At 41.4% G+C, this 26,632-nt stretch overlaps 1 protein-coding gene across 3 annotated transcripts in view; it reads right to left on the bottom strand.

The window, feature by feature from the left end:
- LOC121962709 (nck-associated protein 5-like) overlaps positions 1-26,632 on the bottom strand; it is a 106,040-nt gene that overhangs the window by 12,835 nt on the left and 66,573 nt on the right. The window contains exons 8-17 of one of the 3 annotated variants that reach the window (XM_042512963.1): positions 26,126-26,245; positions 17,877-17,981; positions 15,984-16,172; positions 11,436-14,983; positions 10,077-10,182; positions 8,457-8,544; positions 2,714-3,025; positions 1,305-1,420; positions 326-446; positions 38-213 (exon numbers count right to left, since the gene is read on the bottom strand). In XM_042512963.1, coding sequence (XP_042368897.1) covers positions 38-213; positions 326-446; positions 1,305-1,420; positions 2,714-3,025; positions 8,457-8,544; positions 10,077-10,182; positions 11,436-14,983; positions 15,984-16,172; positions 17,877-17,981; positions 26,126-26,245 — 4,881 coding nt within the window. The other 2 variants (XM_042512965.1, XM_042512964.1) reach the window with 2 other exon arrangements.

Below are 26,632 nucleotides of genomic sequence, written 5' to 3'. Positions count from 1 at the left end.
CAACGAGCTGTGAACAATAAGTTGTTTTAATACTCACACTGAGTCTGTCTCCTGCTTTGCCATCCAGGGACGCTTCCTTGTGCAACAAATTGTACTGAGAAATCCTCCTGCTGTCCTTCTCCAGATGTGAGTACATGTCGTGCTGGTAGTAGTCCATGATTGACAAGGATTTCTCCACGCTGCTTCTCTTCAGGGTCTCCTCGTTCTGGTCCACTGTGAACAAAATAACTTGTTATAGAAAATAAGAGAAAGGATCTCAATAAAATCTGCAGCTGATGTCTTCATCGGTGCCTGTTAATGAATACATGAACTTCATGAACCAGACCTGAGTCACTCTTCTTAGATCTGTTGATGAGGGTCCTTTGTGGCGAGCTTCCGGTTCCCTCCGGCTCAGTCTCGGTTTCGCTGCTGCTCCCAGAGTACGTGCACACTTGCAGAGCTCTTTCCTGTTCATAGATACAAAAAAACTGTTTAAAATACAGATATGAGGCAATTTCAAAGCCTAAGAGCAGCTCTATTATGTTGTCAGTTGTGGAGAGAATAAAGAAGTAAGAATGTGAACCAAAAAAAATCTAACAACAAAAATCTTTAAAAACAGCTTTGTGAAGTTTTTCGCCTGCAGCCAATTGTTAGAAAATAACAGTGTCTTGTCTAGATTTCTTTTAACTTTCTAAAACCTGTAAATTTTGAATACTTTCATACAGATTTGTGCACATTGGGCCTCATGCAGGAAGCAATTTGATAACAAATTATCTCTTATTTTTGGTCATCCCCACCATTTGTTCTTGTTTTGTCAGTTCCTATTGATTTCCGGGTTTAACCATTATTTTCTTATTTTCTAGGAGAAAATCATATGAGTAGTCAAGAGCACGCTTCCTGAGACAAGAGAAAAACATCTTGTACTCACAGTCCACAAACTGTTTGTCCAACGCGATAAAAATGTGCTTTAAATTTAGATTTTTATATATTGTAGAGTGCTTAAAATGTCCCAGAACATCAACAGAAGACTTAGCAGGAGCGTAATATGTAGACATGGAAATCTACTGCAAGGCGGCAATATGTGATGACTTGTGAGACCGTGTTAATATTACATGAACGTCGCTGTCACTCTGAACTTTTCGCCGAGCCCCGTTCAAACCCTCAGTCGTGTACAGCCCTAGATTCATTATTCAACACACCTAAATAAGACAAGATTTCGATTGTAAGAACGTTTGGTGCCTCTGGAGCAGAAAATTAACAGAAAATATGAGAGAAAATTAAAAGCATGTTTCTGCATGAGGCCCATTGTGATGTAAAAGACTTACACCGGGCATATCATGGTCCTGGGCTTTCATCCTCCTCTCTGTTTCCTTGTCTTTGTCCTCTGTGGAGATGCTGCTGCGTGGAGCACAAAGACTCAACCTCTTTGTCCTGATTGCATCTATAAGTCAAACGAGACAAAAGAGAAATGAGGCGTACAGTAAATAAAAGACACGCTCTGGTATCTGCATATACACTGAGAAAATGAAAACATCATTCTGTTTCTCAGCAGACAGCGAATGAAAACATCCATTCACTCATCCAACTGCCTACACATCCATTTTTCTGCACATGTGAATGGAGTCACACAATCCACGCCATCAAACATTAACGGCGTCCACGCTGCGATTGTTCCCCGCCATGACTCCTGGCAGCCCAGATATAACAGCTTTCAGCTGTCGGCCCCAAATGACGAAGCGCTGCCTTATTATCACTCTGCTGCTCACTGCTGTCTCGGACAGACGCCAATATAATTGTCTCTTTTAACATTCAGCAGCATTACAATAACTGCCCGCTTTTGGCCGGAGCTCTGTCGCCATCTGAAAACTCTGCATTAGGATCATTAAAGTCCATTCACCTTTTTTTTCCCCTCGCCTATTAAGAAGCAAACAATGTGACCGTTTCTTTTCTGGCATCCCGAAGCGTTGTGATTCTGATAATGATAGAAACATATGATAAAGAAATACAGTTAAGGCTCTTTTAATCAACTCGTACCGCGGGGAAGGCTCAACAGGAGCCGCCGACAGTTGTGACTCAAATTGCTGCCTCTGCAGTGCCACCGCAGCGCCGAGGCGAAATAGATGCACCGTAAGCATAAAACCCAGTGTGTGCTCGCTCATCCCTGTGTGTTATTGTAGCTTTAATCAGCCATCTGATTGCATCCTACCCGCCACCTTTTCTGCCGCGCGTCACGCCAAACACACAAGCAGAAGGTGCTTTATGATCTATGGCTGTGTTGACATGCTTATCTGATTGCATCTGTTAGATTTCCTCGGGGCAGGGAAGTGTGTGGGTTTCTATAAGGACACAAAGCCCGTTTGTCATCTCAGACGTCAGTGTTGATGCATGAGCTTCAAAATTAGCTGAACAAACAAGGTTCTTCTTTTAATCAGAGTCTAATAACTTCCTCGTGTCTGGGAGCCTTGAGCTGCAGGAAAGTGTGTTCACATAAAGTACAGTGGCATTCAATATTTCACTTACTTCTTGAAAGGTAAAACAAGCCGTCTGAGGCTTTTAAGGTTGATAAAAGTTGCTTTTATAGACATGCATTTCAATTATTTCCCTTTTTGGCCTTGACTGATACAATCAAATAAAAAAAAGGCATTGTTCTTCGTCATTTGATGCCTTGAACCGTGCTGCGTTCAGACGGCATCACAAATATTTAAACCCTGAAATCTGAGCTTATCTGACTTACCTGAGGACGCGAGTTTGGGCAGGCGGCTCTGGGTGTCGTTACTGCACGTCACACTGGGGTCGGACAGGGAGTGACCCATGGTGCTGGGGACATGCGGGCGGGTTTTTGGGAGGGAAGGCACTTTCACATCAGGTTGTGAGGGGTCTGGGTGAGAAGAGGGAGGCTCCCGATGGAGGTCAGAGGAGCCGGCGGTCACCCCATCCGGGCTGGACTCAGATTTGGGGATGTGGCGACCGCTGGCCCGGGTGACGGAATCGGGGAGAGGGAAGGTGCCGATGCCGCTATCCAGGGTTCTCATCTGACAGCCGGAGCCTAAAGTGACAGGGAGAGGAGAGTGACGTCTGGGAGAAGCCGGGGACAACAACAGAGGAGAAGAGAGGAGGACTTGGATTCACATGCAACGGAAAGGGTTGTGAGTAAAGAGGGCGTCTGTGGCAGGTTCAGTAACACGAGGCCGGCAGGAGAAGGGAGAAAAGAAAGCAGTTTAATTTGATATAGAAATATTTCAGATAAAAAAAAAGTAGGATTGCATTTAGGGATGTCAACGTTATTTTTGATCAGTTGTGCAAATGGGTCTATGAGTTAATTTGCACTCTGCTAACAGTTTTTAATGAAAAAACAGTTGCTGCCGGCAGCTTCATGATGCAACAGACTTACTTGTCCAAAAAGAAAAATTTAGGCCTATCAAATTAAAATATAAACAAAATCATCAGGGATTTGGACAATTATTATTGTTGCTTGTTATTTCATTGTGCAATGTGTTTGAGATCACAGCTGCAACTCAGTCAGCAAATGAGCCCTGGACTGGTCAACAAATGGATAAATATTCACAGAAGACATCCAGTGTCAGATTTATCATTCTGGATTTATTTTATATTCTGTAAAGCCCTCTGAGGCAAACCATGTTTTGTGATAATGGACTCTATAAATAAAATTGACTTGACTTGACTTATAAAATCTCCGAAGTGACACGGTAGTTCAAGGCTGCATTAGAAAGCCTCTGAATTGGAAACAGTTGCGTAAGAGTGGCATGATGGCTAAAAAAAAGAAAAAGTCCCAGTGTTAGTAACATAATGACGTATACAACATTGTTGATCACCGAGGGAACGTCTATCAGCCCAGTCGCCACAAAAAAATGTTGGCATTGTACGTTTCAGCAAACTACGAATGTTAAATTTGCAGGTTTCAAACGTATCATATCTGTGTTTCTGAAGTGTTACAGTATATATGCACATTGCAGCTGTTCCCAGCAGTTTTAGAGCAACGAAACCTGGGTGTTTTTCACGGACAGATTGCAGCATTTCCCCTCAGCGTTTAAGCCACAGAACCTGGGTGTTCTTGACTGACACATTGTGATGTTTCATAGAGATAATTAAGCCAATTGAAGCTGGATGTGGTTTACTACCCCATCCCAGCTGTTCTAGCCGCTTTGAGCAACTAAACACGATCATTTCCAACCATCATAACCGCCATAAGTAGTTTTGGTGCTTAAACCTAAACACACTTTTCACGCTTCTTCACTTCAAGGTATCCACTACAACACAATACAAAATGTAGCCCATCAGTGTTTCTCAGAGATGCACAATACAAACATGTTTTCCAGCATTCAGGTTGCTTCTACAGTATCCAGAAAGTCAGGTTTTTCTCAACAGTCCTGCATTAAGTGTTGAGGCGTAGCTTAGCTGGAAAAGCTCTACTTCAGTGATACATTGTGCAGTTTATTTTGAGATAACGTTTCATTAGACATCACATGCATTTTTACTTGTCCCATTTGACGACTGCATGACTAATTCCAATCCTCAAACAAAGTTAACGTTGTGCCCTGATTCATTTGCAGTTTTTCTTTAAAATTAACCTGTAACTTACTGGTTAATGGGCTATTGTAAGCAGAATTAACAGAATATGACTTCTCTAACTGCAGTCATAGCCGCTGGTGGCTCCACCCTGATGCACCTCATCATATCGTCCCTATCAGACGCTCTTGTTAAAACCATTTCTAGCCATAAAAACAGATGCACAACCCTAACATGATATGACACAATAAAGCACCCGCTGCCAGTAATTCTGAACAAAACACACATTTGAGCCGCAGCCCGAGGCCACGTTCCCTGGATCCACCAGAGTGCACGCTGGGTCGTAATCAGGAGAAACGACAGCGAGTAGCAACAGATGGACGTCGTTTGGAAGCCACAGTTTGCAGAGCCTTGACTCGGGCTGGAACAGATGGACGGCCATTGGGCTCAGCCCAGGTCCTTGTAACTGTGAACGCTCACGGCCAACAGTCACATCGGATAATAATTTGCAACTTTTTGCTGAGATTTGTGAAAGTGGAAAAGCTCGTTATGTTTGATCTTTTTTTGTGTTGCTTTGCATCATATCTTCCAGTCCTCTGCAGACAACAGTTCTGCTCTCAAAACACTGGTGAGTGAAAACTCTGAGAGCAGACGTATTTTTTCTGGTGGATCGATATTGACAGGCTCTGCTTCTCGGCTGTATAGCTTTGTCTCGATGGGATGCCGAAGCACAAACACAGTTCACTCATGAGCATTTCCTTCTATGGATAAAAGTTCTCCCTCAACACTGCTGGGTATTGCAGCTGACTTTCAAGGGTTTGCATTTACATTTGGATCTAAAGCTTTACACTATTGATCCATTTTGTCTCTGGGTGCCATTAGTGATGCGCTGAAGGAACAACGGCGTTCTCCTCTGGATGCCAAACCATTGTCAATGCGTTCACAGATGAGGGAATTCATATATTTGTTAAAACTTGTTGAAACTTGAGCTGTCAGTGTTGTTGTTTACGTGTACTTTTGGTTTTTCCCTGACTTGTTTCTGACAGTCAACACCATACTGAGCACGGAGAACCTGTGAAAATGAGTCCTCTGTGTTTGGATGTACACATACACCGGGTTCACTGCACAGATGGCCTGTTGCTTGAGTCACTTGAGGACCTTTGCTATGAAAATATAATTGACATACAAGCAAAGACGTGTGCTTATTTGTGTGTGTGAGGAAAATAAAGGTGCAGAGAGCCATAGATTACACAGCTGTATAATTGAATGCCAAGCCTGGCAGTTAAAAATGCCCCTTATAACCAAACCATAACAAGCTCCACAGTAATTCTGCCCAGAGGCAACAACAACTGGACGTAATGTAGTTTTTCAGGAGCTCCCTATCACTTCTGTATACAACCTCCGGGGTTGGAGGGGAGAAGGCAGGTTTGTTGATACCTCCATAGCATGAAATGAGCTTCATGCAATGAGGAGGTGTCACAGGGAGGAGAAAGAGTCATCACTAAAAGCACAACTGTATCTAGGAGATATTTCTGGGTCAGCAATTAGATGAAAATGCAATAATAGCTGACACAAATTTTAAAGTCATTTTTACAATAGAGATTTGGGAGGCGGACTGCTCGGTTCAGGTTGGGAAAGGATGCTTGCATATGAACAGCAGTCAGTCATGGTTGCAACACCAATCTTTTTTTTTTAAAATGCAAACTTTAATCACATTTTGAAGTGAGCCAACCAAGCCAGCTTCCAGTTTACCCCTGTGAGAACTTGAACTGGGATAAAATAATTAAATCGTGCCGCTCTTCAAGACTTCGCGAATGTTTTCAGACCAAATTGATCAAATTCTGATAGTGAAATGAGTAATATCGACGGGTTGTGATACTCTAAAATAATTTACACCGTTTACTGCCAAAACATGAGCTACACAGGAGTCTGCCACAGAGCCTATGAGTCATTAAAGGTCACGGTGTAAGATCTGCTGAGAATTACTGCAATAATTTGATGCTTTGCATCATCTTGTGGTTGCTTGCATGTAGCCCTGTGAGTTTCCAAAATAGAGTTTAGATCAGCACCCAGTGAAATAATTGCTGAATCATTGGTATTGATCAACGATGCCGTCAAACCCTTGCAGATATATTAGGGTCATTCTGTGCTATGAGCCAGTCGAAATGTTATTTATTGTCTCTGTGTGAGTAAAAAAAAAACAAAAAACACTGCCTTGTGGGAAGTTCTGCTAAGACACAATAACTGACCGGCACAGAGTGAACTTCAAAGTCCACATTCATAACGTGGATTTTGCTCGAGCTGCTTGCATCATAAACTGGCTGGATGTAAACTATTTATATGATGGATGTGTTTGTCTGGAGTTCGGCCTGTGAACGCTGCACTTTGGAGATTCGTGACATTAAAGCAGCGCTGAGGAGCATTAAGCACCCACAGCCGAAACCTTTATGAAATATTTACTTCATACTGTCTGGAAGTGCAGAGCTGGTGGAATATAAAAAAAGGCAGTCTGTTAATCAGAATACAGACACAATTAAGCGTTTCCTTTTTTTGGCGCTGTGGCTGTTACCCATCATGTGCTCATTTTCACACTTGCTGCTCGAGCCAAAACTATTTCTTGACATGTTTTGAAAAGTTACTTCTCAGCTAAACCTAAAATAAAAAAAATAAAAAAAAGAAGTGAAGTTGAGAATCAGTTTTTTGGCTCCATTGAGAACAACACTCAGCCTACCAAAACATACATAGTTTAATTATACATAAGAACTCACTGTTTTGAAGTTGGAGTCTATTTTTTCACAATAAGCACTGTGTGTATATTGGGGATTAGAAAGTGGCTTAAGAACTTTTACAGCCAGTTAGTAATATATTATATAAAAATAAGGATTGAAGCAGAATGAAATAAACGAGAATGGTTTTAACCCTTTGAAACCTGCAGCACAATCACTTTTCTTCAGAAGCCTTTCACACGTATTCAAACCTTTGAGCAAGCTGGTGTGATTTCTATCACAAACGTGGAAAAAAAGGAAATAAGCAATTTGGTAGGAAAAGTTCCACAAACTACAAAAAAATAGTAGATTAAGACGCATGTGCCTGCAGAGTGCAGAGTGGTGTCTCTAATAACAAGGATTTTCTTAAAATTACATACAGAACCTTTTTCAATTCAAAATACTAAATGTATGAAAAAAACAGCACTATTTTCCCTTCGAAGTCTCAATTCCCGCTGCTCGCTACGGTGCTATATTACAAGAGATGAGTCATTACGACCTTTGAGATGGATCACTGCGACAATTTCTCAAATATCCAACCGAGTGACAACTGAGTGACAAACACGCTGCGCTCCAGGAAACAGCGGTCACACCCTCTCTCTGCATGCCGCATCACATACTACAATGCAAGTTTGTCCCAATGCAATAATAACAATCATCATCCCGTCTCACAAATTGTTTGATGCATCTATTTTTTCACTTCCTCAGCTGCTCAGGCATTGTAAAATATCACCCTGCTGCACATCAATCACCTGACTAGATTGTCAACATGTTTTTTTTGCAGCTGCTACTTTTTTCCCCTCAGTAATGGCAAGTCTGGCAGCGAGGGGAATTAGTTGGTGAAGGAATTGAATTGTCAATCACATCAGGAAATCACAGCTGTAAAATGTGTTAATGCTCCGTTGCGCTGGATGATTTGTGATGGCTAGTGACAGCTCTTCGTATGGTACTCAACGAAACTGTACTGGGTGAGGTAAACACTTGCAAATATGAAACTTAGTGGCTTAAAACAGGCAACATCATGACAACTTGTGGAAGTAAGAAGAGCAAACGTTGAAAAAAAAGAATATTTCACACAAGATGGGATTTGAACATTTGTAAAATTCAAATAAAAACGTGTTTTTTGTTTGTTTTTGTGAGTAGTAGAAATGCCCCTTTAGAACCAACAGTAATGCATGGGCTTACCTATCATGTGGTCTTGACAGGCTGTGTCTGGGATGTGTCCCTCCTCATTTTCAGCCTTCAGGTTGATCTTCTGAGTCATTATAAGGGTCTAAAATATTAACAAACACTGCATGTTGGTGATACAAACATCAAAAAGCAGCCAAAATGTGCAATTATAAATAGGATTCACCAAAATATGCAGCATATAAATGTATTTTAGATTCTAAATGTACCTTTGTTTGTCTACAAATGTTACTTAACATAAAATATTCATTTATAAAGCCTCTTTTGGGGTATTTTGCAGAAGAAAAGTGAGAACGGATCAGTTATAATACTAACAGATTTAAGAATTATTATTATTTTGTCCACTACAAACAGCAGTATTTCTAATTTATCCAACTATTTTACAGACTTGATTCATTAACGTTAATTGAAGTTGATATAACTTTAGTTGTAGGAGTGCAAGAACTGCAAAGAAAGGATGGAGTGAGGCAGTGTCTGGACATGGGTGATGACTTTATAATCAACCATTACCGTTAATAAAAATGCAGCGCTGTGACAATAGAGACATTTCATACACAAGACATTTATCACAATACACATTCAATATGTGTTGGACCTGGGGACATACCTGACTGTCTTTCCCTACATAATTCCAATTTCAACAGTTTCAGTACTAATCAATATATAGACTCTCCCACCGAAAATCTGTATTTTTGCTGTAAAATCTGAACTTTTTAAATGGTCATACAATAAACGTATTACATGACTCAGGTCATTATTTCTCGTTGAAAGTGAAGCAGTTACAACCGTCTCAGTGTTACACGGTTTCCTTTCTCTTTAAAGTTTTGTTCAAAAAGAAGTAAGGCAATAGTCATACTTTCCTGTCTTACTTTAATTGGGTTATTTGAAAAAAAGAAGTGTTTTTTAGGGTGGTGCAAGAGAGGGAGCTTGTAGGTCATAAAGTGTCCCTCTTTTGTTGTATTTCTGTGGGGAGAAGATAGAGAGAACGCTCGGAGGACGGTATTAAATGGCCCCTTTGTCAAATTGAGTGCCTGCGATAAGAGGCTCCTCCATGTTATCAAAATTCCACATCATCTGGATTAAATTTCCTACATTATGCAGTGAGACTCTCTTTGTGTCACTCTCCTCCTCCATTCAGCTTGCTCCTTACACCTTCTTTTTTCTTTATTCAGGCTCTCGCAAGCACTCTCCATTATTTTTTTGACTGACAGATAAAAAAGAACCGCAAGGTCACAATTTTGGCCTTTTGCTTACAAAGTGATTTGATTTAAAGAAGCTACATGCATGGCCTGATGATGTGGTTTGAAAACTTTCAGCCTTGCAGGAACAACAACAACAACAACAACAACACTGGCCGGGGCGGATAATGAAAAGGTAGGCGATGAATTGTAGGAGTCAAAGCACAATGTGAATCAATAGCGAGCCTTCGGGGGGGTTTAACGCTGAAGAGGCGGCGCTGCTGTGGATGTGTTTGTGAACATGTACTGTACAAGTGTGAAAACCTGTGGGAATTTGCATGTGTGCGTACGTGCCAACAGCCTGTCAAAACACCGTCAGAGACAAATAAGCGGAGCTCAGCACAGACGCAGTCAGTTGTGTTGTTGTTTGCTCACTTACATCAGTATCTGGACAGATCTCCATATCTCCCTTCATTTCGCTGTGTTTCTTGGGCGTGGACATCCCAGGCGGCGACGCAGACACACAGTTGCCCTTCACAGCGGTCCTGTGAGGAAAACAAGATTGGATCTGTTTTTATATCTGCGTGCCGAGCTCCTCCTTTATCAACTCGCCAGGTGGAAAGCGAGCCTGCTGGTGAATTGCATTGACCTGATCTTTTGGATGCAAACATATGTGCACGCAGAAATGCTGTCAAACGTTTAACAAACTCTGTGAAGTGCTCAAGAGATATAAATCTGTCAGACGCGATTTGAAGTAGCGAATCGATGAAGTGAAGGAGTATGAGATGTGCTTTTCCTCCAGTGTACTGACGATGTGTCTGGATGCCGGTGCGAGAAGTGCTTATGCTCCCCGTAGTGGAGTCATAACTCAAACAGACAGCTTCTGTTTGTGCCATTTATTTATCTCTAAACACACAGGTTTAACGCAGCCATGGCTCATGTTTCATTTAAAGTGTGGGTTCGTCTGCTGTCTTTCACGTGTTTTTCAAATTCAAACTCTCACTGAGCTGTTTTCAAAAAGCAATGACGCAGGTTACAGATGTGGACACTCAGCCGGTCCTCACTACCAACTCCTCACATACTGTCACTTGTAAGTGATCTGTGCGTCAAATACTGATGCAGAGAGGCAGCTTACGCGGCGGTGAGATACACACCGAATGCTGGCAGATACTGATGTAGCTGTCAACAACCCAACTTGTCAAACATTAGGGTTGGGTATTGTTTGGGGTTTTTCCAATACGAGTGCCAAAACGATACTTTTATAACGGTACCAGTGCTGAAACCAACACTACTTTTAAAATAAAGCACAAAACGACGGTCAAAGTCACGACAGAATGGCCTTTTTTTTAAATTGTGCAAGCCAATTTGAACTTGAAATTAAATATACTAACTATATTAACTTATACTTATAACACATATAAATACAATACAAAACACTATTTACAAATTCACATAGCATTCACATAATCAATAACAATAATTAAATAATAACAGTTACTGACAGCATCTACTGTTGTATAACAAGAAAGAAAGTGGTGAGGAATATGACTCAAACAAACTCTGGACTTACACGACTTTTGTTTCCTTCCCGTGTGAAACCAAGAGTCACTAGAGTTATTTTAATAACAAGGCAGTGTGCTAGTATATGTAGGCAACGTTAGTTACATGATGGATTTCACATGACGTTACATGACATTAAGCCATTATGTTTTTGTATTCAGTAAAGTTTTAATCAATTTCTGATCAATTAAGAGCAACTCATTCTTGATTTTCTTGTTGACAAAGATATTTCACCCACCTGCCAAGAAGCTCTTTCACGAGCTGGTCTTTGCCGATGAAGGTGGTCGTACACTGGATCTGGCTGGCGATCTGGCCCATCTGGTTGTTGCAGTGGTCCATGATGGAGCTCAGCTTGTTGTTCATCTCGGACAGATTCTGCACCTCCTGACTGTCTCTCTGCTGGTTATCATTCTTCTTCTTATCCTTCTTCTTGTCAGACTTGATCTGTTTGCCTCCGAGCACCGATCCGATCTTCAGCTCTTTCTTCTCCTCTTTTGCCTTGGGGGAGTCTGCTTTCTTGCCGCTCAGAGCGGGGAGCTTGCTCTTGCGGAGGCCAAACCAGTTCGCCAGAGAGGGGCCTGTTTTCTGTTTGGCCTCGCTGGCGGCGACCTTCTCTTGTTCTTGACATTTCTGCAAGTTCTCTTCGATCCCCATCATGACTTTCTCCTCAATGGTACAGGCTGTTGGGCTGATCTTTTTCTCCTCCGCATCTGGAGAATCTGTCTGTATTTTGACCTCCTTCCTAAAGTCTGGTTCATTAGGAGTGGTTGCAACATCTCCTGTTTCTCGCACTGGGTTTTCCGAACTATACACACAAGAGGATGGAGGCTGAAACTGTGGATGGGAGGCAACCTTTGAGGGCTTACGGATGTTGTTTAAACCAATGCGATCACTAATGGGTAAGCTACGCGCCTCTTTTTGAGAAGGTGAACTGATTGCCTCGCCCTTTGTTATGCCCTGTGACCCTTCGCCTTTGGAGCCAGATTTGGAAGTTCTCTCAGGGAGGACGTTGTGACTATTTGACCCTGTCATGCCTCCGTAGTGGCTTAGCCGAGTCCTCGGAGAATGGATAGGACTCTCAACACTCGGTACCTCTAACGAACTCTGCCTTGACAAAGAGTTCCCCCTTTCACCTGAGTTGGTGATGATCTGTGTTCGGATTTTCCCCGGCCCATCTAGAGCGTTGATGTTGGGTTTTTCAATGTAGTTAGTGCTGAAACTCTGGCTACGAGCTTTGGCACCGTTCATCCCCAAAGCCGGCTTCAGATGAGGTTTGGTGGTCACAGATATGGATCTAGAGAAAAGCTGACTACTCCTTTTCCCTTTATCGCAAACCTCCCCTTCTTCTACAGCGTCTTCTTCTTCCAGTAAGCGACACTGGGCGTCAACTTTCCCCTCTGACATCTTGGGTGAATCAATACTGTACGCTGGCTGCAAGCTGTCACACTGAGTCGTAGCATTTGAAGTCACAGTTTCCTTGGAGACTAAGTTGATATGATCTTTCTCTTGCTTGCCTGGAATAGAGGGAGTATTTTTATGGCTTGGGGGAGATTTTAGAAAAGCTTTAAACCCCATTGGGATGCGAGTCTTTGAGGCTTTTTCTGCAGTGTTTGGGGAAGTAACAGCAGAGCACGGAGGACTGACAACAGCTTTTGGTGGCTCTGCTTTACTTTGAGGGGTGTCCTGAAGCGATATTGGTAAACTAATTGATGTCTTCTGCACTGTCTGATGAACATTTTCTTGGGTTGATCCTCTTTTATTTGCAAACGAGTTCTGAAGCGACGACCCTCTGAGGGCACTGTAGGGAGGAGGGACATTCTTTGAGCTTTTAGGTGCATGTTCAGTTTCTGGAGCACACCCTGAGTTTGCAGAAGGGAGGTAGTCTTTCGTGGTCATCCTCTTGGAAGTGCCTTTTGTAGGTGTCTGAGTCATGGCGGGGGACTTTTGAAGGTGCTGACTGGTCTTCTCTACCAGTTTCTGAGGTGCAAGTGCAGTCCCGTAGCCTGCATCCAAGTCTAAACAGTCTTTATCCTTGATGGGCAGCGTCGTTTGCATATTTGGTACGATTGAGGTGTGGTAACTTGGGGGAGGGCCCCTCACAGTGGTTGGTGTGGATGTTTGAGCCACCCATGTTTTATGTGCTTGAGGCGACCCTTCATAATTTGGTCTGATCAGTAAGGAGGTGGTGCGGCCCGGGGGAGGGGGAGGAGACGGGGACCTGAGTTTATTTTTGCTTGTTTCACAGTGTTTGTCTCTGGTGGGCTGTTCACCATTGTCAGCATAATCCAGGTGCCTCCTTGAGAGCTGTGGGGAGCTGGAGGAGGAGCTCTTACTCCAATCGGCCCTGCTCGGTAGCTTGGAGTTCACCGCTTTTGGGCTCTGTGTGCAGGTTCCTGGTTGTTTAATGAACCTGGACATCTTACCTGCAGGAGAGGAGGGGGATTTCTCCTGACTGGAAGGTCCTGAGTTTCCACTGTTTGTTGGTTCAGTGGAAGAGCCCTTTGACAATCTCAGCGGGGATCCTGAAGGTTTGTTACGACCCGGTATCTTTGAACCACCGGACTTGGAAGCAGTCGAATCATTCGCGGGAGGGATTGAGTGGACTTTAGTGGGTCGGCTGCTTGGCGGTTTGATTAGTTTCCTTTGTGGGGTCAGCTGCATTGACAGCCTCTCTGCACTGCCTTCCCTGCTATTGCTTGTCTTGCTAGACCTAATTTGATACTCCGATGGCTTCTCTGGAGACTCAAGAACAGTGTAGTTTCTCCCATTGGCTGATTTCTGCCTTGTCGGCCTCTCTTGGGGCACAAGCTCTGTGTAATCAGGAACTACCTTGATACTGTGAATGTCATTTCGAAGCCCGGCGGCTACCTTTTGAGCACAAAGTTCAATCGGCTCTCCTTCTGCATCAAAAATCGCCAATATGCTCTCCTCAGACTGAGTACACTTTGCCCCTTTGGGCTCCTTTATGAGGCTGAAAGGCCTGGGCCTCCCGTCTGCAGACTGGGTGCGTCCCTGCTCCCTGCGTAAGCATTGTTGTGCAAGCAGCTTGGCGGCGTCTCTTGACACCCTCTTGGAGTCCCTCTCCGCCTGCTCAGGTGGCTGGCTAAAGGACATTCGGATGTCACTAGACTCAGAGTTGAGTTCTTCTGGATCATCCACGTCAGAGAGGTGATTCTGACCGTCTGTTTCAGACTGGTTAAAGCGCAGCAAGGATGGTTTTGTAAAAGCTGATTTCCGACCGCTCTCAGGGAGAAAACTGTCTATAAAACTCATGAGTTTCTCAGGACGCTCTTTTGAGTCGCAGTCAGAGGGGTGTTTCGCAGCCACTAAGCTAACATCACCTCCACCTCCGCTGTCCTGCATCCCCTCCCAGCTACACAAACTGTCCGAGATGCTGCGAGAGAGCCTCTTACAGTAAAACCAGCTGTCCTTGGTGGGGATGTTATCTCCTCGACTAGAATGTGCCAATTCGTCATCAGCGTCATCAGAGTCATAAGAGAACTTCTTGCCCCCAGCAGCTAAAGGTCGACCCACATGGGCAGGCTTGGACACCCCTTTACTGCCACTCTTGATACCCAGGGAGTAGATACCCTCGTTGGAGTTCATGCAGTCTGACTTGGAGACCTTGGATGACACGGAGGAGCTCCTGTGTTTCCTCCTCTGGAGCTTTCTCAGTCCCTCGAGTATGTTGCTCTCTTTGCGCCTCGTGGGCTCCTCCGGGGGGGCGCAGATGTTACTCGGGGCTGACGAACCCAAACTCAGCCTCTTCTCCCAGGTCAGAGATGCCTGCAGGTTAAAAACAAAGACTGTGTCAGCATGGGTGAAAACATCTTTACCAACCCAAGCACCTGAAAAAATACTGGCTCTGACAATTTCTGCAAATGTTCTGTTTTGCAGCATCTTAATGGATATTAATCAGTGACACTGATATCACTTAGATAAATGCACGGTGGATTACATGCATGCATCATTTCCTGTGGCTCCCCCGTGCTTAGGTAGGCAATGTGAATCCAGCATGGCAGACTCCGCCACTACCAATAACAACAGATAATGAGAGTTAATTATAAAATGTATATACAAAGAATAAATGTAGGCATTGTATGTTTCTGCAAACTACGTTAATGATACGTTACATTTGAACATTATTGTGTAGATGTTTTGAATGTTAAAGTTTAACAATGCTGTGGTTAATGTGTGGTTAGGATTTAAGGAACATTTAGGCCACTTGCTTATGGTTAGGAAATGATTATGTTTTGGCTTAAAATACCCAAAATCCTCCCCGGAAAAGCAGCAATGTCTGTCAAAAAACTATTATTTGTGCCACTATTCCTGCTGGAAAAACACAGATGGGTCCCATTTTTATGCCTAAAAGCAACAAAAAACATCCAAAACACCCACATTTGGAGCCTAAAGACACACTGTAAACTGCAATGATTTGCTAAAACACAACCAATTTTGTTGTTCTGTTGGTCTCACCTTGGAGACACGCAATCCACCATCTCCTCCACCTTTCCATGACAAAGCCAAGTCATATACTATGCCACTTTAGAAATGTTGATAGAATGCATGCGTACAATGCAAATGTACAATGTTAACATTTTCCTCTGGCGACTGGGCTCATGTTCACCTCCATTTGAAGTCATATTCAGCACACTTTTACAGTCAGGTAAAGGACTAATTCAGTTCTCAAAAGAAAGACATCAAAATGTCTTTCTTCTAACAGGGATCTTGAAGAGCAACTGTACTTCCACAGCTCCTGTCTCTATTATAGAGTGAGAAGGTTTACCATTTTCCCACAGGAGCGTCCATCATTCCAGGTGTAGGAGCCGCTGGAGAATTCACTGCACGCACTTGACAGGGACAACTCACTACTGCTACAGCTGCTGCGCGGGTATACAGGCGCCGGCACTGTCAGACTCAGCTGGCTCAGACACTTGGCCACGGGGAGACCTGCCTTTCCGTTCAACTGAACCTCCTGTGAGACAGAGAGAAGACACATGACAATGCACTGCCATCAGGGTTCATACACAGTTTTAACAATACATTTCTATGACTTTTCCATGATTTTGAGGCAAATTTTCAAGGCCATAAATTCTCTGACACAATCATCGATGCTCATTTTCATTGACAAAAGGATTAAAACTGAATATTCAAGTATAATTTAGGAACTGTTTGCTATTTATGAGAAGGGAGGGGGTGCTGACAAAAGGGAGAGGCTGTCAAATCATTTTTCAAGCACTGGGGAGGAACTTAAGTTTTTTATTTTGGCTTTCAGGGAGGGCCATGCAACTTTAAATTGCCCTATTTTGTATTTGTTTTTCTGCTGTTTTTTAAAGAAAACTTGCCTTCTAAAACTTGCAGGCCCATGCGTTTGGATGATATGGTTTCTGAAAAAAAAAGAAGCTATTTCTTCTCTTCAACTTTTTTGAAAGAAAACATTTTGGCAATTTTAATTTTTTGATTTTTTTGCACTTTATAAAAAAAGCATTTGGATTTCTTTTTTCTTAAAACTTTTTTTCCCTAAAAAATAAAACAAAAATTGTAACAATTGTCACAGCAAAAACCTGTACAAACAGACATTATCCTTGCAGTTTCAAATATCTGATGGTACTTGAACACATCATACAAGCTTGTGCAACAAAATTCCATGACTTTTCCAAAACTTGCAGGGTAAATTTAGTTTTCCAAAACTTTTCCAGGCTCGGAGCTTACCATTTGCAAATTTCATGACTTGTCCTGTTTTTTTTATGTCTGTATGAACCTTGTGTTATGTACAGGTATCTGAGCTGGGAAAATCAATAAAAAATAAGACCATCTTGGTGTCAGATAACTTCGTAACTATCACATAATGAACATCATCTCGCAACTAAGTCACAAAGCTTTTGCTGCATGAAGACAATTTGATGTATGCCGTCGGGTAGCGTTGCGAATCTAACGGCTATCTTGCTGTTAATTTTGTGCTGAGAGATATTTAACAAAGACTTGACAGACCAATCAAACTTTGGGAAAGTTTTCCAAAATGCTGAAGCGATGCACTTTTCAAACTTAATTTAAAAATATCAATCAAAATTCCATGTGCAGCCATCGCAACACAGCAGATGTTTCTCCAAATTAGCATCTGAATTTGTCTATGGAGATAAATTATTTTTAAATGAAGCATTTGTATGCAACTAATCTCATATAAATGCCACTTGTGTGTGAGGAGAAGGTACACTTTTGCACATTTAAATAACCAGATGATTTTTAATCCATATCTCTGCCATTATTATTTCATTTTCTTGCTCCTCTGGCACTCTCAAAACATAGAGTTTATCAGGTGGCGCTCTCAGAGGTGTAAAAGGGTAAAAGAAGGCAGCAAACTCATTTTCAGGCCTTAATGCATAATACATAAGATGACTAATGTACCACTGTGTCCTATGGAGTCGTTTTTACTGACGGCGAGTCTCAATCGATGGTTTTCTGGTAATATGACAAGTATTTATTCCTCTTAGAGCCAAGTGATACTGCCAGCTCTTCCTGCTGAGCAGAGCAGGGGTCACGGCTTCAGATAGTCGGGTCTGTATTTTAATATCTTGTAATGATTTCTTGAGGGGGGTTGAGGTGGGGGTGCGGTTATGCTACCTGGATGAATCATATGGCTGGACGAAAAAAAAAAATGCATGTTTCCCATTAAGCTTACACTGGAGGGAGATTCTGTGTTTCTGGAAAGTAAGAAGGCTTTGCTTCTCTCTGGCTCCAGAAGCAAATCTGCTGCAGAAAGATCCATGATCCGAGAGTGGAGTTTCTGAAAGACAACAGGAAGGACACAACAGAGGGTAAGTTTGTTTTTATTTCCAACTTGGGCCCTATTTTTCCATGTTTTTGTGTCTGAGTGACTAATAGAGACAACAAATTTTGAAACTCATGGACAACAAGCTGCAATGTAACCAGTCAAGGCATTGGCTTTTTGCCACTGACAGGCTCTGATTATTGTTTTAGGTGTCTGACAAAATTACGGAGAGGATCCCGACAGAGATTGACCTTTTTGTTAAAGGGGAAGATCATTTTTGTTTGACCAGAAACAGCCCCGAAACCACCATCTCCTAACTCACCAGACTCCATTTAAAAACATACATTTCACCATAACGGCACACACTTACTTCAAAGTCGACAGGAACAAAATAAAATCACAAAAGTCATTCTAATTTGTCTTTTCAATGTTCCAACAATCAAATTAAACATGAGAAGCTGATCAAATGTGCAACACCTCAGGTTACAGTCACTGAGCGGTCCATGTACGGCGAACAAAGAGTCATATTTAAATCACATATCTCAAAAACACGGAAAAATAGGGTTCAGGTTTAAAAACGTGAAATTTAGCCCATAAAATTGGCTGAAATTGGTTGCATAGTGATTGGGAGATTTTTCTGTCCTTCTGTTCCTATCAAGTCCAATACTCAAATTTGACTAAATTGAATACCTGAAATATTTTTTAACACTTAGTGATCACTTAAAGTAAAAATCGATCAACAAATACTAATAAAAATGAAATAAAATAACATTTGAATTCGATTTCCAACATCTGTAAAAACCACACAGTAAGTGATGGCTGAGCAACATTTCACCGGCCCATCAGATTCCCTCCACTGGCGCCACACAGAGCCCTGATTCATACCCCTCGCTCAAAGTCATTAATGTCATCAGCCGAAAAAAAATTAATGTGAATAGGAAATAATTGCATCAGGGAGTAAGGGATTCCTTTGATTTTTTTTATATTCATATGCTCGTCTGCAGTCTCTTCTGTTACTTATGCTTAAGAGGGACGGATACAAAACCAAATACATTTCCACGTGTTAATCTCAGAACTTAATTACATCGGGTTCCCTGTGCTCAAATTAACTTAAACTGGAAATATGCCGGAACAAAGCGCTTGATCTTACGCTGCGTTTCCTGCCAAGGGTAAAAGTAATGCTCACTGGGGGAATATATGTATACACACGTGTGTATTTCTGCACTCTGATATATTTTAGTCTTTCTTCCTGGCATTGAAATGACGTGCACGTCTCATGCTGTGCACCTGAAGCAGAGAAAAGTATCTATCAAGAAAACTGCACGTCATAAAAGTGAAAGTCACCTTCAGCAAATGGAGCTTTGAAAAGCAACTGCTCAAATTTTCTATCAATGTCGCAACATTTTAAAATAAAAGCTGGTGGATTCAGTGTCATTGTATTCTATAAAGCTCTTTGCTGACGGTTTGTATTGATGTTTTCTGTGCTGTGAAAGGCGTCCTCCACACATTTTGGTTGAAAAACAAGAAAGAAAACAGCTCCTAATGATACCAAAACTTCACTGCGTCTTTTGTCTCTTAAGACCAAACAACCTGCATTATTTCGCCTGTGGCCAAAACACAACCATCCCACATTTTTCTCTTCAACTTTCAGCAAAAACCAAAAAGCTTCTTTTTGTATTAGTGCAAGCATGTGAATAAGACTTTTTACCGTCAGTGACGAGGCGGGAAGGGTGCCATGGAAACCGATCGATGCCCACCTTCAGTGCCTTTTCAGCACAGAGACAGGTGCTCATACTATTTTTAGGAATCATAAAACATCAAGCTCAGCATGATCTTTAAAATATGGTTTCGTTAAAAAGTGATTTTTGCTTTTTCCAGGTCATAACTGGGCAGTTTTGCACTGTAAACATTAACCGAGTTTTTCTTGTACTGCATTCAGATGTCTTTCACAAGTATTTAATCCTTTAAAACCTCTAAAAGGTTTTAATTCTCTAGCAGAAAAAAGGGTAAAATGTCCAGACACTATAATTATAATTATTACAATTACATATTAAAAATATCTTACAGAACTGATAATATTGTTTTATTATCAGCACTTTTTTCAGGTCACTATCTTACTATCCATTTTTTTGTGTATGTGTTTTGTTTTTTTAATTTTCAGGTTATTTTCTTGTAACTTTTCACTAATTTATTTCAAATTTTTGGGTCATTTCTTGTTAAGTTGCCGCTCTGATGCCGCATCGCCAGGCCTCCCTGCTGTCCACCCGGAGATGGGAGTGGCTGAGGTGTCACGGGAGGCTCTGATCTTATCGTAGGGTGCAGGATTTCACCTCCTCAGCATCCTCATCAAGCATTCAGTCAATAGTGTCACAGGGTCGCGGGGGGAGATAGTCGAAGGAAACGGTAGATGACAAGGGCGTGTGCACAGTTCTTGAACTTTTGGAGGTTCAAGGCCAAGATCAAAGTCATAAATTAATGCATGAAAGACTGTAATATTTTATGCAAATTTGACCTTTTATTAGAGGGGACCTATAAATACTTCTTTTCAAGGTCGTACTCTTATTTTGGGCCTCTTACAAAACATGTTTACATGCTTTAACTGGCAAAAACTCTTCATTGCTGTAGTGCTGGAACAAGTGTGTCCATCCTCTGTCTGAATCCTTCTGTCTAAGTGCCTCTCTCCTGAAAAAACCCAGTCTGCTCTGATTGGTCAGTGCGTCCTGGTTTATGCAATGTCATCAATGACTGTGCAATGACTGTAAAATAAAAGCTTCTAAACAAAACCGGTCATGATCCAAAATGAAGAAATCAGGGAAAAATTTAAAAAAATCAGCACCTAAGATTACATATTTTCCTGATCTTAGCATGTTCTTACAGCAGCTTAATTAATGACTTAATTATTTGAATACAGTGCTGCTTTCTCCATAAATAATTAACAATTAAAATCTTTCAAACTAGAATTTTGCAAACGGACATATATATTATCCAAAACTGGGGAGAAGTTAACAGCACTGGCAACCAAGATTAAATGTTATACATGTAGCATTCAAGGTTACGTGATAAAAACATTTGACGTCGCGTGACTGAATCAGACGACCACATATACATTTCAATCATCAGCTGACATCACTTTGCAACCAAAGTGAAAAAAAGGTTTAAAATAGAGTATTTACAGCAATCTGAAGCCTGAGGTTTCTGCTCATTATTTGGAACTTCGGCCAAGTTTAATATGAAAATCACATATTTTAATATAGGCCTATGTAACAGAAAATAAGGAAAAGCATAATAAGTCCCCTTAAACTTTTAGTTAACATCCATAATCGTCTGGAAGCCAACGGAGAAGTTTCATGTGGTTTTTAGAAGAAAAAGCAATAGTCTTCCTGTTTTTGTTCTTTGTCGTTTTTGGCTCGACGGTGTTCATATTTTAAGATAATGAATATCAGCCCGGAATAGCAGCAATAGGCAGCTTCCAAACAAATACATCAGTATTGGCAACTGCTGTCAAAAACTACCCACACACACGTACAACGGCGGGTCGACGAGCAGCCAAGAGAGAGAAGACAGACGCCCACACACACATAAAGTCACACACACACATAATGCTCACCTGTGTGACCCGATCTATATGTCTGACTCATCACGAAGGATTTTCCTAAAGCTCCGGCGACACAGCGCCCGTTAAACTACACAAGGATATGAGACGAAGGCTCGGCTGTAATATGACGGGACTAAGGTGAGATATATGAAAAACAATATCTCTAAAGCTCCACAGCAAATTATTTTACCACTAGTTTTGAAAAGTGGCATCATTTGTTTAAATTTCAAACTTTTTTTCCACATGAACTTTCAGCTGATGGCCATGGCAGCAACCCACGTTTGACTGTACAAAACTGCACCAGCAGTAATGAGGTCATGGCGTTCGTGCTGTGTCCTTGGGGCCCAGAGGTAGAAACACCGAGGATTTGTCCCGGTAATGGGCGACTCAGTTGCCACTTGGCTGTCACATGTGATAAACAGCATAAGTGGACGGGACTGCTCACCAGTTATTTTCTCTCAGCTTGCAAATAGTTTGAGAAAACAACCCTCATTGTTTTTTTTGAATGTCCAAGTTTTCTGTAATGAATATGTAGCATTTTTGGATTCAAACCAATTCAGCTGGCGAAGGTGAACAACTGGTGAAGCTCCCATTAGAGCGCGATGGTTCTTTATCAGAGAAACTCAAGATGCCCACGGGGGAAACTAGAGAACGTTTAATTACTGATAAGCAAAAAGTCCAGAGCTAGATAGGAAACAGTGCACTCACAGGGGTGATTAAGTCTCTCTGTGCTTGAGGCTCCAGGAGAGAGAAGAAATTAAAGCCTTTTTATTTCGATATTTTTATGAGATATTTTGGATGACTTATTAAGTGAGATGTGAAACTGGCTGTAATTACACCAGGGTGCAGGTTTGGTTTAAGAAGTACCATAATAATCCTTCTCAATCCACCATTACGGTTGAATTCACTAATTCTTCCAATTCATTCCGTTTATTCGGAGAACTTAAAAGTGTAATTTGCGGAGGAGCAGACAGTTAACGGAGATAAGCACAAAAACTGAAAACAGGTGGAAACAACATTTTCCGACCAGCATTGACATCTAGTTAAGATTCTCCTGATGTTACAGAGTCAGACATGAAGGTCAAACAGTGTCTCTACGTGGGTTTCCATTACGGATCTGAGCAAATTTTTTCAAAATGTCGTTAAAACACAATTGCGAGGTGATTGCGTTTCCACTGAGGGATGTTATGAGACTCCCCCTCTTGCAATAACATACCAAGTAGATGTTCAAAACATTAGCAGATATATTTCTCCTAATTACCAGTGAGAAGATGATACCCGAGGTGTGACGTTTGCGTGACATTTAGGGCAGCAGAAATGTCGGACAGCACGTGAATTGTGTCAGTAACTGATGGTACAAAATTATACATTTTGCTGTTATGTTCCTAGTAGCTATCATTTAATTAAAGTAGCTGCACCTTTTACTGTATGAATCTATCAAGCAAGTCAACTTTTAATGACAAAACATGCCGTTGACAACAACGTTATTTTGTAACACAAGTTGCAGACTTGATGTCATAAATATATAAACATGGCGGGAAAAAGTCACCGTTTGCTCATTCGTAAAACTTTTAAAATTAATTTATGTATTAAATATACATTTTTGATCACATATAAAGTGTAATATGGCATTAACTTTAACTGCTGTCCATGTAGAGTGACATGGGTTAAAATATAGAAAAATATAATACATAAAAAAAAAACAATACATAAAAATATAAATAAACTGGAAACAGCTATCAACCTCTTGTTTAGATGCTCTTAGCATTATAATGCAACTCATCTTGTTTGTAGCGTCCATGTTGTTTCCACGTTACGACCTCAAAGCAAATAAACACAATGAAGTCGGACTTACAAACTACGACCTTCTGACATCACATCAATGCAGCAATAATGAATCCATGCACTGCATTTTGCATATACAGACATGACAGTGGTATTCATTTTCTTACTTTTGCTTAAAAAATATGGCTTTTTAAAATATATTTGATGGTTTTATCATTTGAGCTATTGGGTTCTAGCTAAATAAATAAAACAAGGACCATTTCTGATTTACATACTGTTGGAGGTTCCAGTTCCTGGTGATAAATATAGAAGTTTTAACGGCTCTCCCACACATGACTGGAGAGCTCATGATGGACGTACAGAACATCCGAAGCAGCGCGATCACATTATGATTAATTCTTACCCTGAATCAACAGTTAGTTGATGGTGAAAATGTTTTTTATCAAGTGAAGAGCAAACCTACACGTTTAAAGATCAACACCAAATCATCGACGCTGCATGCTCATTTCAGATGAATCATAAGGAGAGAAAAACACATGACACAGAGCCTTAATTCTCGTCTCACCGGCTAGATTGCACCTTTTTGTCCCTGCAGATATAATCAATATCCCTCCTGAAGCCTTTTATATTGCAGTTTCGCTTGACAATGTTCCTGTCTGTCCAATAATGGCGCTGGAAGTGACAGAGAGCTTTACGACACACCCAGAACCATATTATTCTCTATCTTCTTTTTCATACAATTTATCTGCCCCTTCTTATTTTGCCCTTAGTTTTTCACTTCCACCTCCTTGTCGTCTTCTCTGCTATCTATCTCATCTCTCTCTGTTTCCACCCTCCCGTCCTTTCCTTCTTATCTACCCTTGCTTGCTTCCTCTCTTTTCATCCTCCAGTCTGGACGGACTGACGGCTCCTTTTTCTGCCACTTTCTCTCTCTGTTTTTTTGCATTTTTATATCCACAGCGAGGAGACACAATTTGCACAATTATGTGAAACCCTACTATCCAAGCTGACCTTGCAATGCTATATCACCGCTGACAATAGATGGGGAGCAGAAAGTGGCAGGTCTCTGTCTCACAATTACACCTTGCGAATCTCGCTGGAATGCACACGCGGACATGTTGTCAGTATATTGGTGTTTTCCAAGCGACCGAAAAGATGAACTGAGGCAATTTTCAGCCACTCGAAATAAGAGAATGTGGGGTTTTTGGTGAATATAAATACAGTGGTTGTTGTTGTTGGTTACAGAGCAGAGACGAGACAGCTGCTGGTTCGTAACTTTGTTTTTATGTAGGAGACAAGTTGTCTTCACTGTAGGAGAAAGTTGTCTTCACTGTAGGAGACAAGTTGTCTTTAATGTAGGAGACAAGTTGTCTTTAATGTAGGAGACAAGCCGTCTTTATTGTAGGAGAAACATTTCTTAGAATCACATCTATGCTGCATATTTTATTCTGATTTACTGTACACTCTTACAAGTAAAAGGTCCAAAAGGGTCTATCCTGAATGTCTGAGGTTCTACCCAGAACCCTTTGCTTCCGAAGAACCCTTTTTTGAAGAAATGGTTCTTGTATGACAAATAGTTGCACTGAGAACTAAGACCATGAGTTTAGGAGAGAGATCGACAGGTTATGTAATCAATTACTATTTTTCAGCGCCCTCGTTGAGTTCTAGATAAAACCCTTCTTGGTAGAATCCTCTGGGTGGTTTTTTTGGATGAAACCCTTGGGATGTTCTATGTTCTTTTTATTTGATGCTTTTATGTTCTTGAGACATGCCTTTTATGTATTTTATGGTGGAACTGGAGGCAAATTTTGTGGTAATCGCAATTAAAAACATAAATTGGTTCTCAGTAGAACCCCTTGGGTGAGCTCTAAATGAAACCCTTGAAGTATAAAAGGGTTTTTGATAGAATCGCCTGGGTGGATACTTGATGAAACCCTCAGAATATGAAAGGGTTCTCTGTAGAGCCACCTGATTGGGTTCTGGTTAGCACCTTTAGAAGGTAAAAAGGTTCTGGACAGACCCCCCAGAGAGGGTTCTGAATGGAGACATCACACCATAAGAGGGTTTTATCTCTCACAGAGGGTTCTGGGTGTAACCTTTTGCAGATTGTTCGAGGTATTACCCTTTATATTGGGTTCTAGGTAGACCCCTCTGGAAGTGTTTGAGTTGGAACCATAATAAAAGGTTCAACGGAGAACAAAAGAGGTTCTCTTATGGTAACAAAACAAAGAACTGTATATGGTTCAAGTTAGCATCGTTATTTTTAAGGGTACTTACTGGCGGGCACCAGGGAGGAAATTTAAGTTTGCCTTTCTGGAAGTTTTTTGAACAGTTTCAGGAAGTTTGATCTACGTCTCTGTACGCCAACCATTAAATAAAAACATTAACAGTGCACACATGCAACCTCAGTCTGAACCGTGATGCATGATAAACAAACCACAACAACAACAAGGGATCTCTGCTTTACGGCCTTTACCTCCGCTTCAAAACAGAAAACAGCTCCTGATGAGAGATTGATAAAGATTGATGTAGAAGAAGTTTTTTTTTGTGTTTTAAATCAAAGTACTTACAGTCTTCTCCGCAGCCTCTGCTGAGACCCCAGAGCCGCCAAATAACAAGCCAAATGAAAAACAACTTCAAATGCATGGGAGTATGCGCTCGGGCTTGTTTACTGGAGGAGCTGCGGCTTCGCTCGGAAACTGGTAGAGAGTCTTCAAGTATGCTATATGCTAATTTAGCAATAATAGCAGCACTAGCAGCACTAAGAGTGGGAACTTACCTGGAGAAGCAGGTCTGAGGCGGGCTTGATCCGCTGCTGGAACAGAATTCCCAGCGCTCGATTCTGTTGCTCGAGGTCAAAAACTCGAGTTCGCAGCTTCATGCATTCCTCTCTCAGATCCTGCGTGAGAAGAAACACAGGGAGCATAAGAAAAGTGTTTTTCCTTGTGTATGTGATGTTCAGTTTTTGTATTTGTATGAGGTATAAAAGCACTGAGCATCACATGAATTATTTATCTAATAATTTAAGATGACAATGGTTTTTTTTGGGTCCTGTCTACATGTATACAGATCCATGAGTGCAGATTTTTGGCAGAGACACAGGGGACATGCCCCCTTAATATTTAAAACATATGTATTTGTACACACAAATCAAACTATGAATGAAGCAGAAGACTTTTTTTCATGAAATTAAAGACACTTACACCACAAATTGATGCAGAAAAGGCAAAAATTGGTGCAGAAAAATTCTCCAGAATGCAAGAAAGTCAGTGTTTGAGCTTCAAAC

Source organism: Plectropomus leopardus, chromosome 24 (assembly GCF_008729295.1).
Source record: "Plectropomus leopardus isolate mb chromosome 24, YSFRI_Pleo_2.0, whole genome shotgun sequence".
NCBI classification, from domain to species: domain Eukaryota; kingdom Metazoa; phylum Chordata; class Actinopteri; order Perciformes; family Serranidae; genus Plectropomus; species Plectropomus leopardus.
The sequence above is the reverse complement of the archived record's forward strand: the minus strand, read 5'-3'. Positions and strand labels throughout refer to the sequence as shown.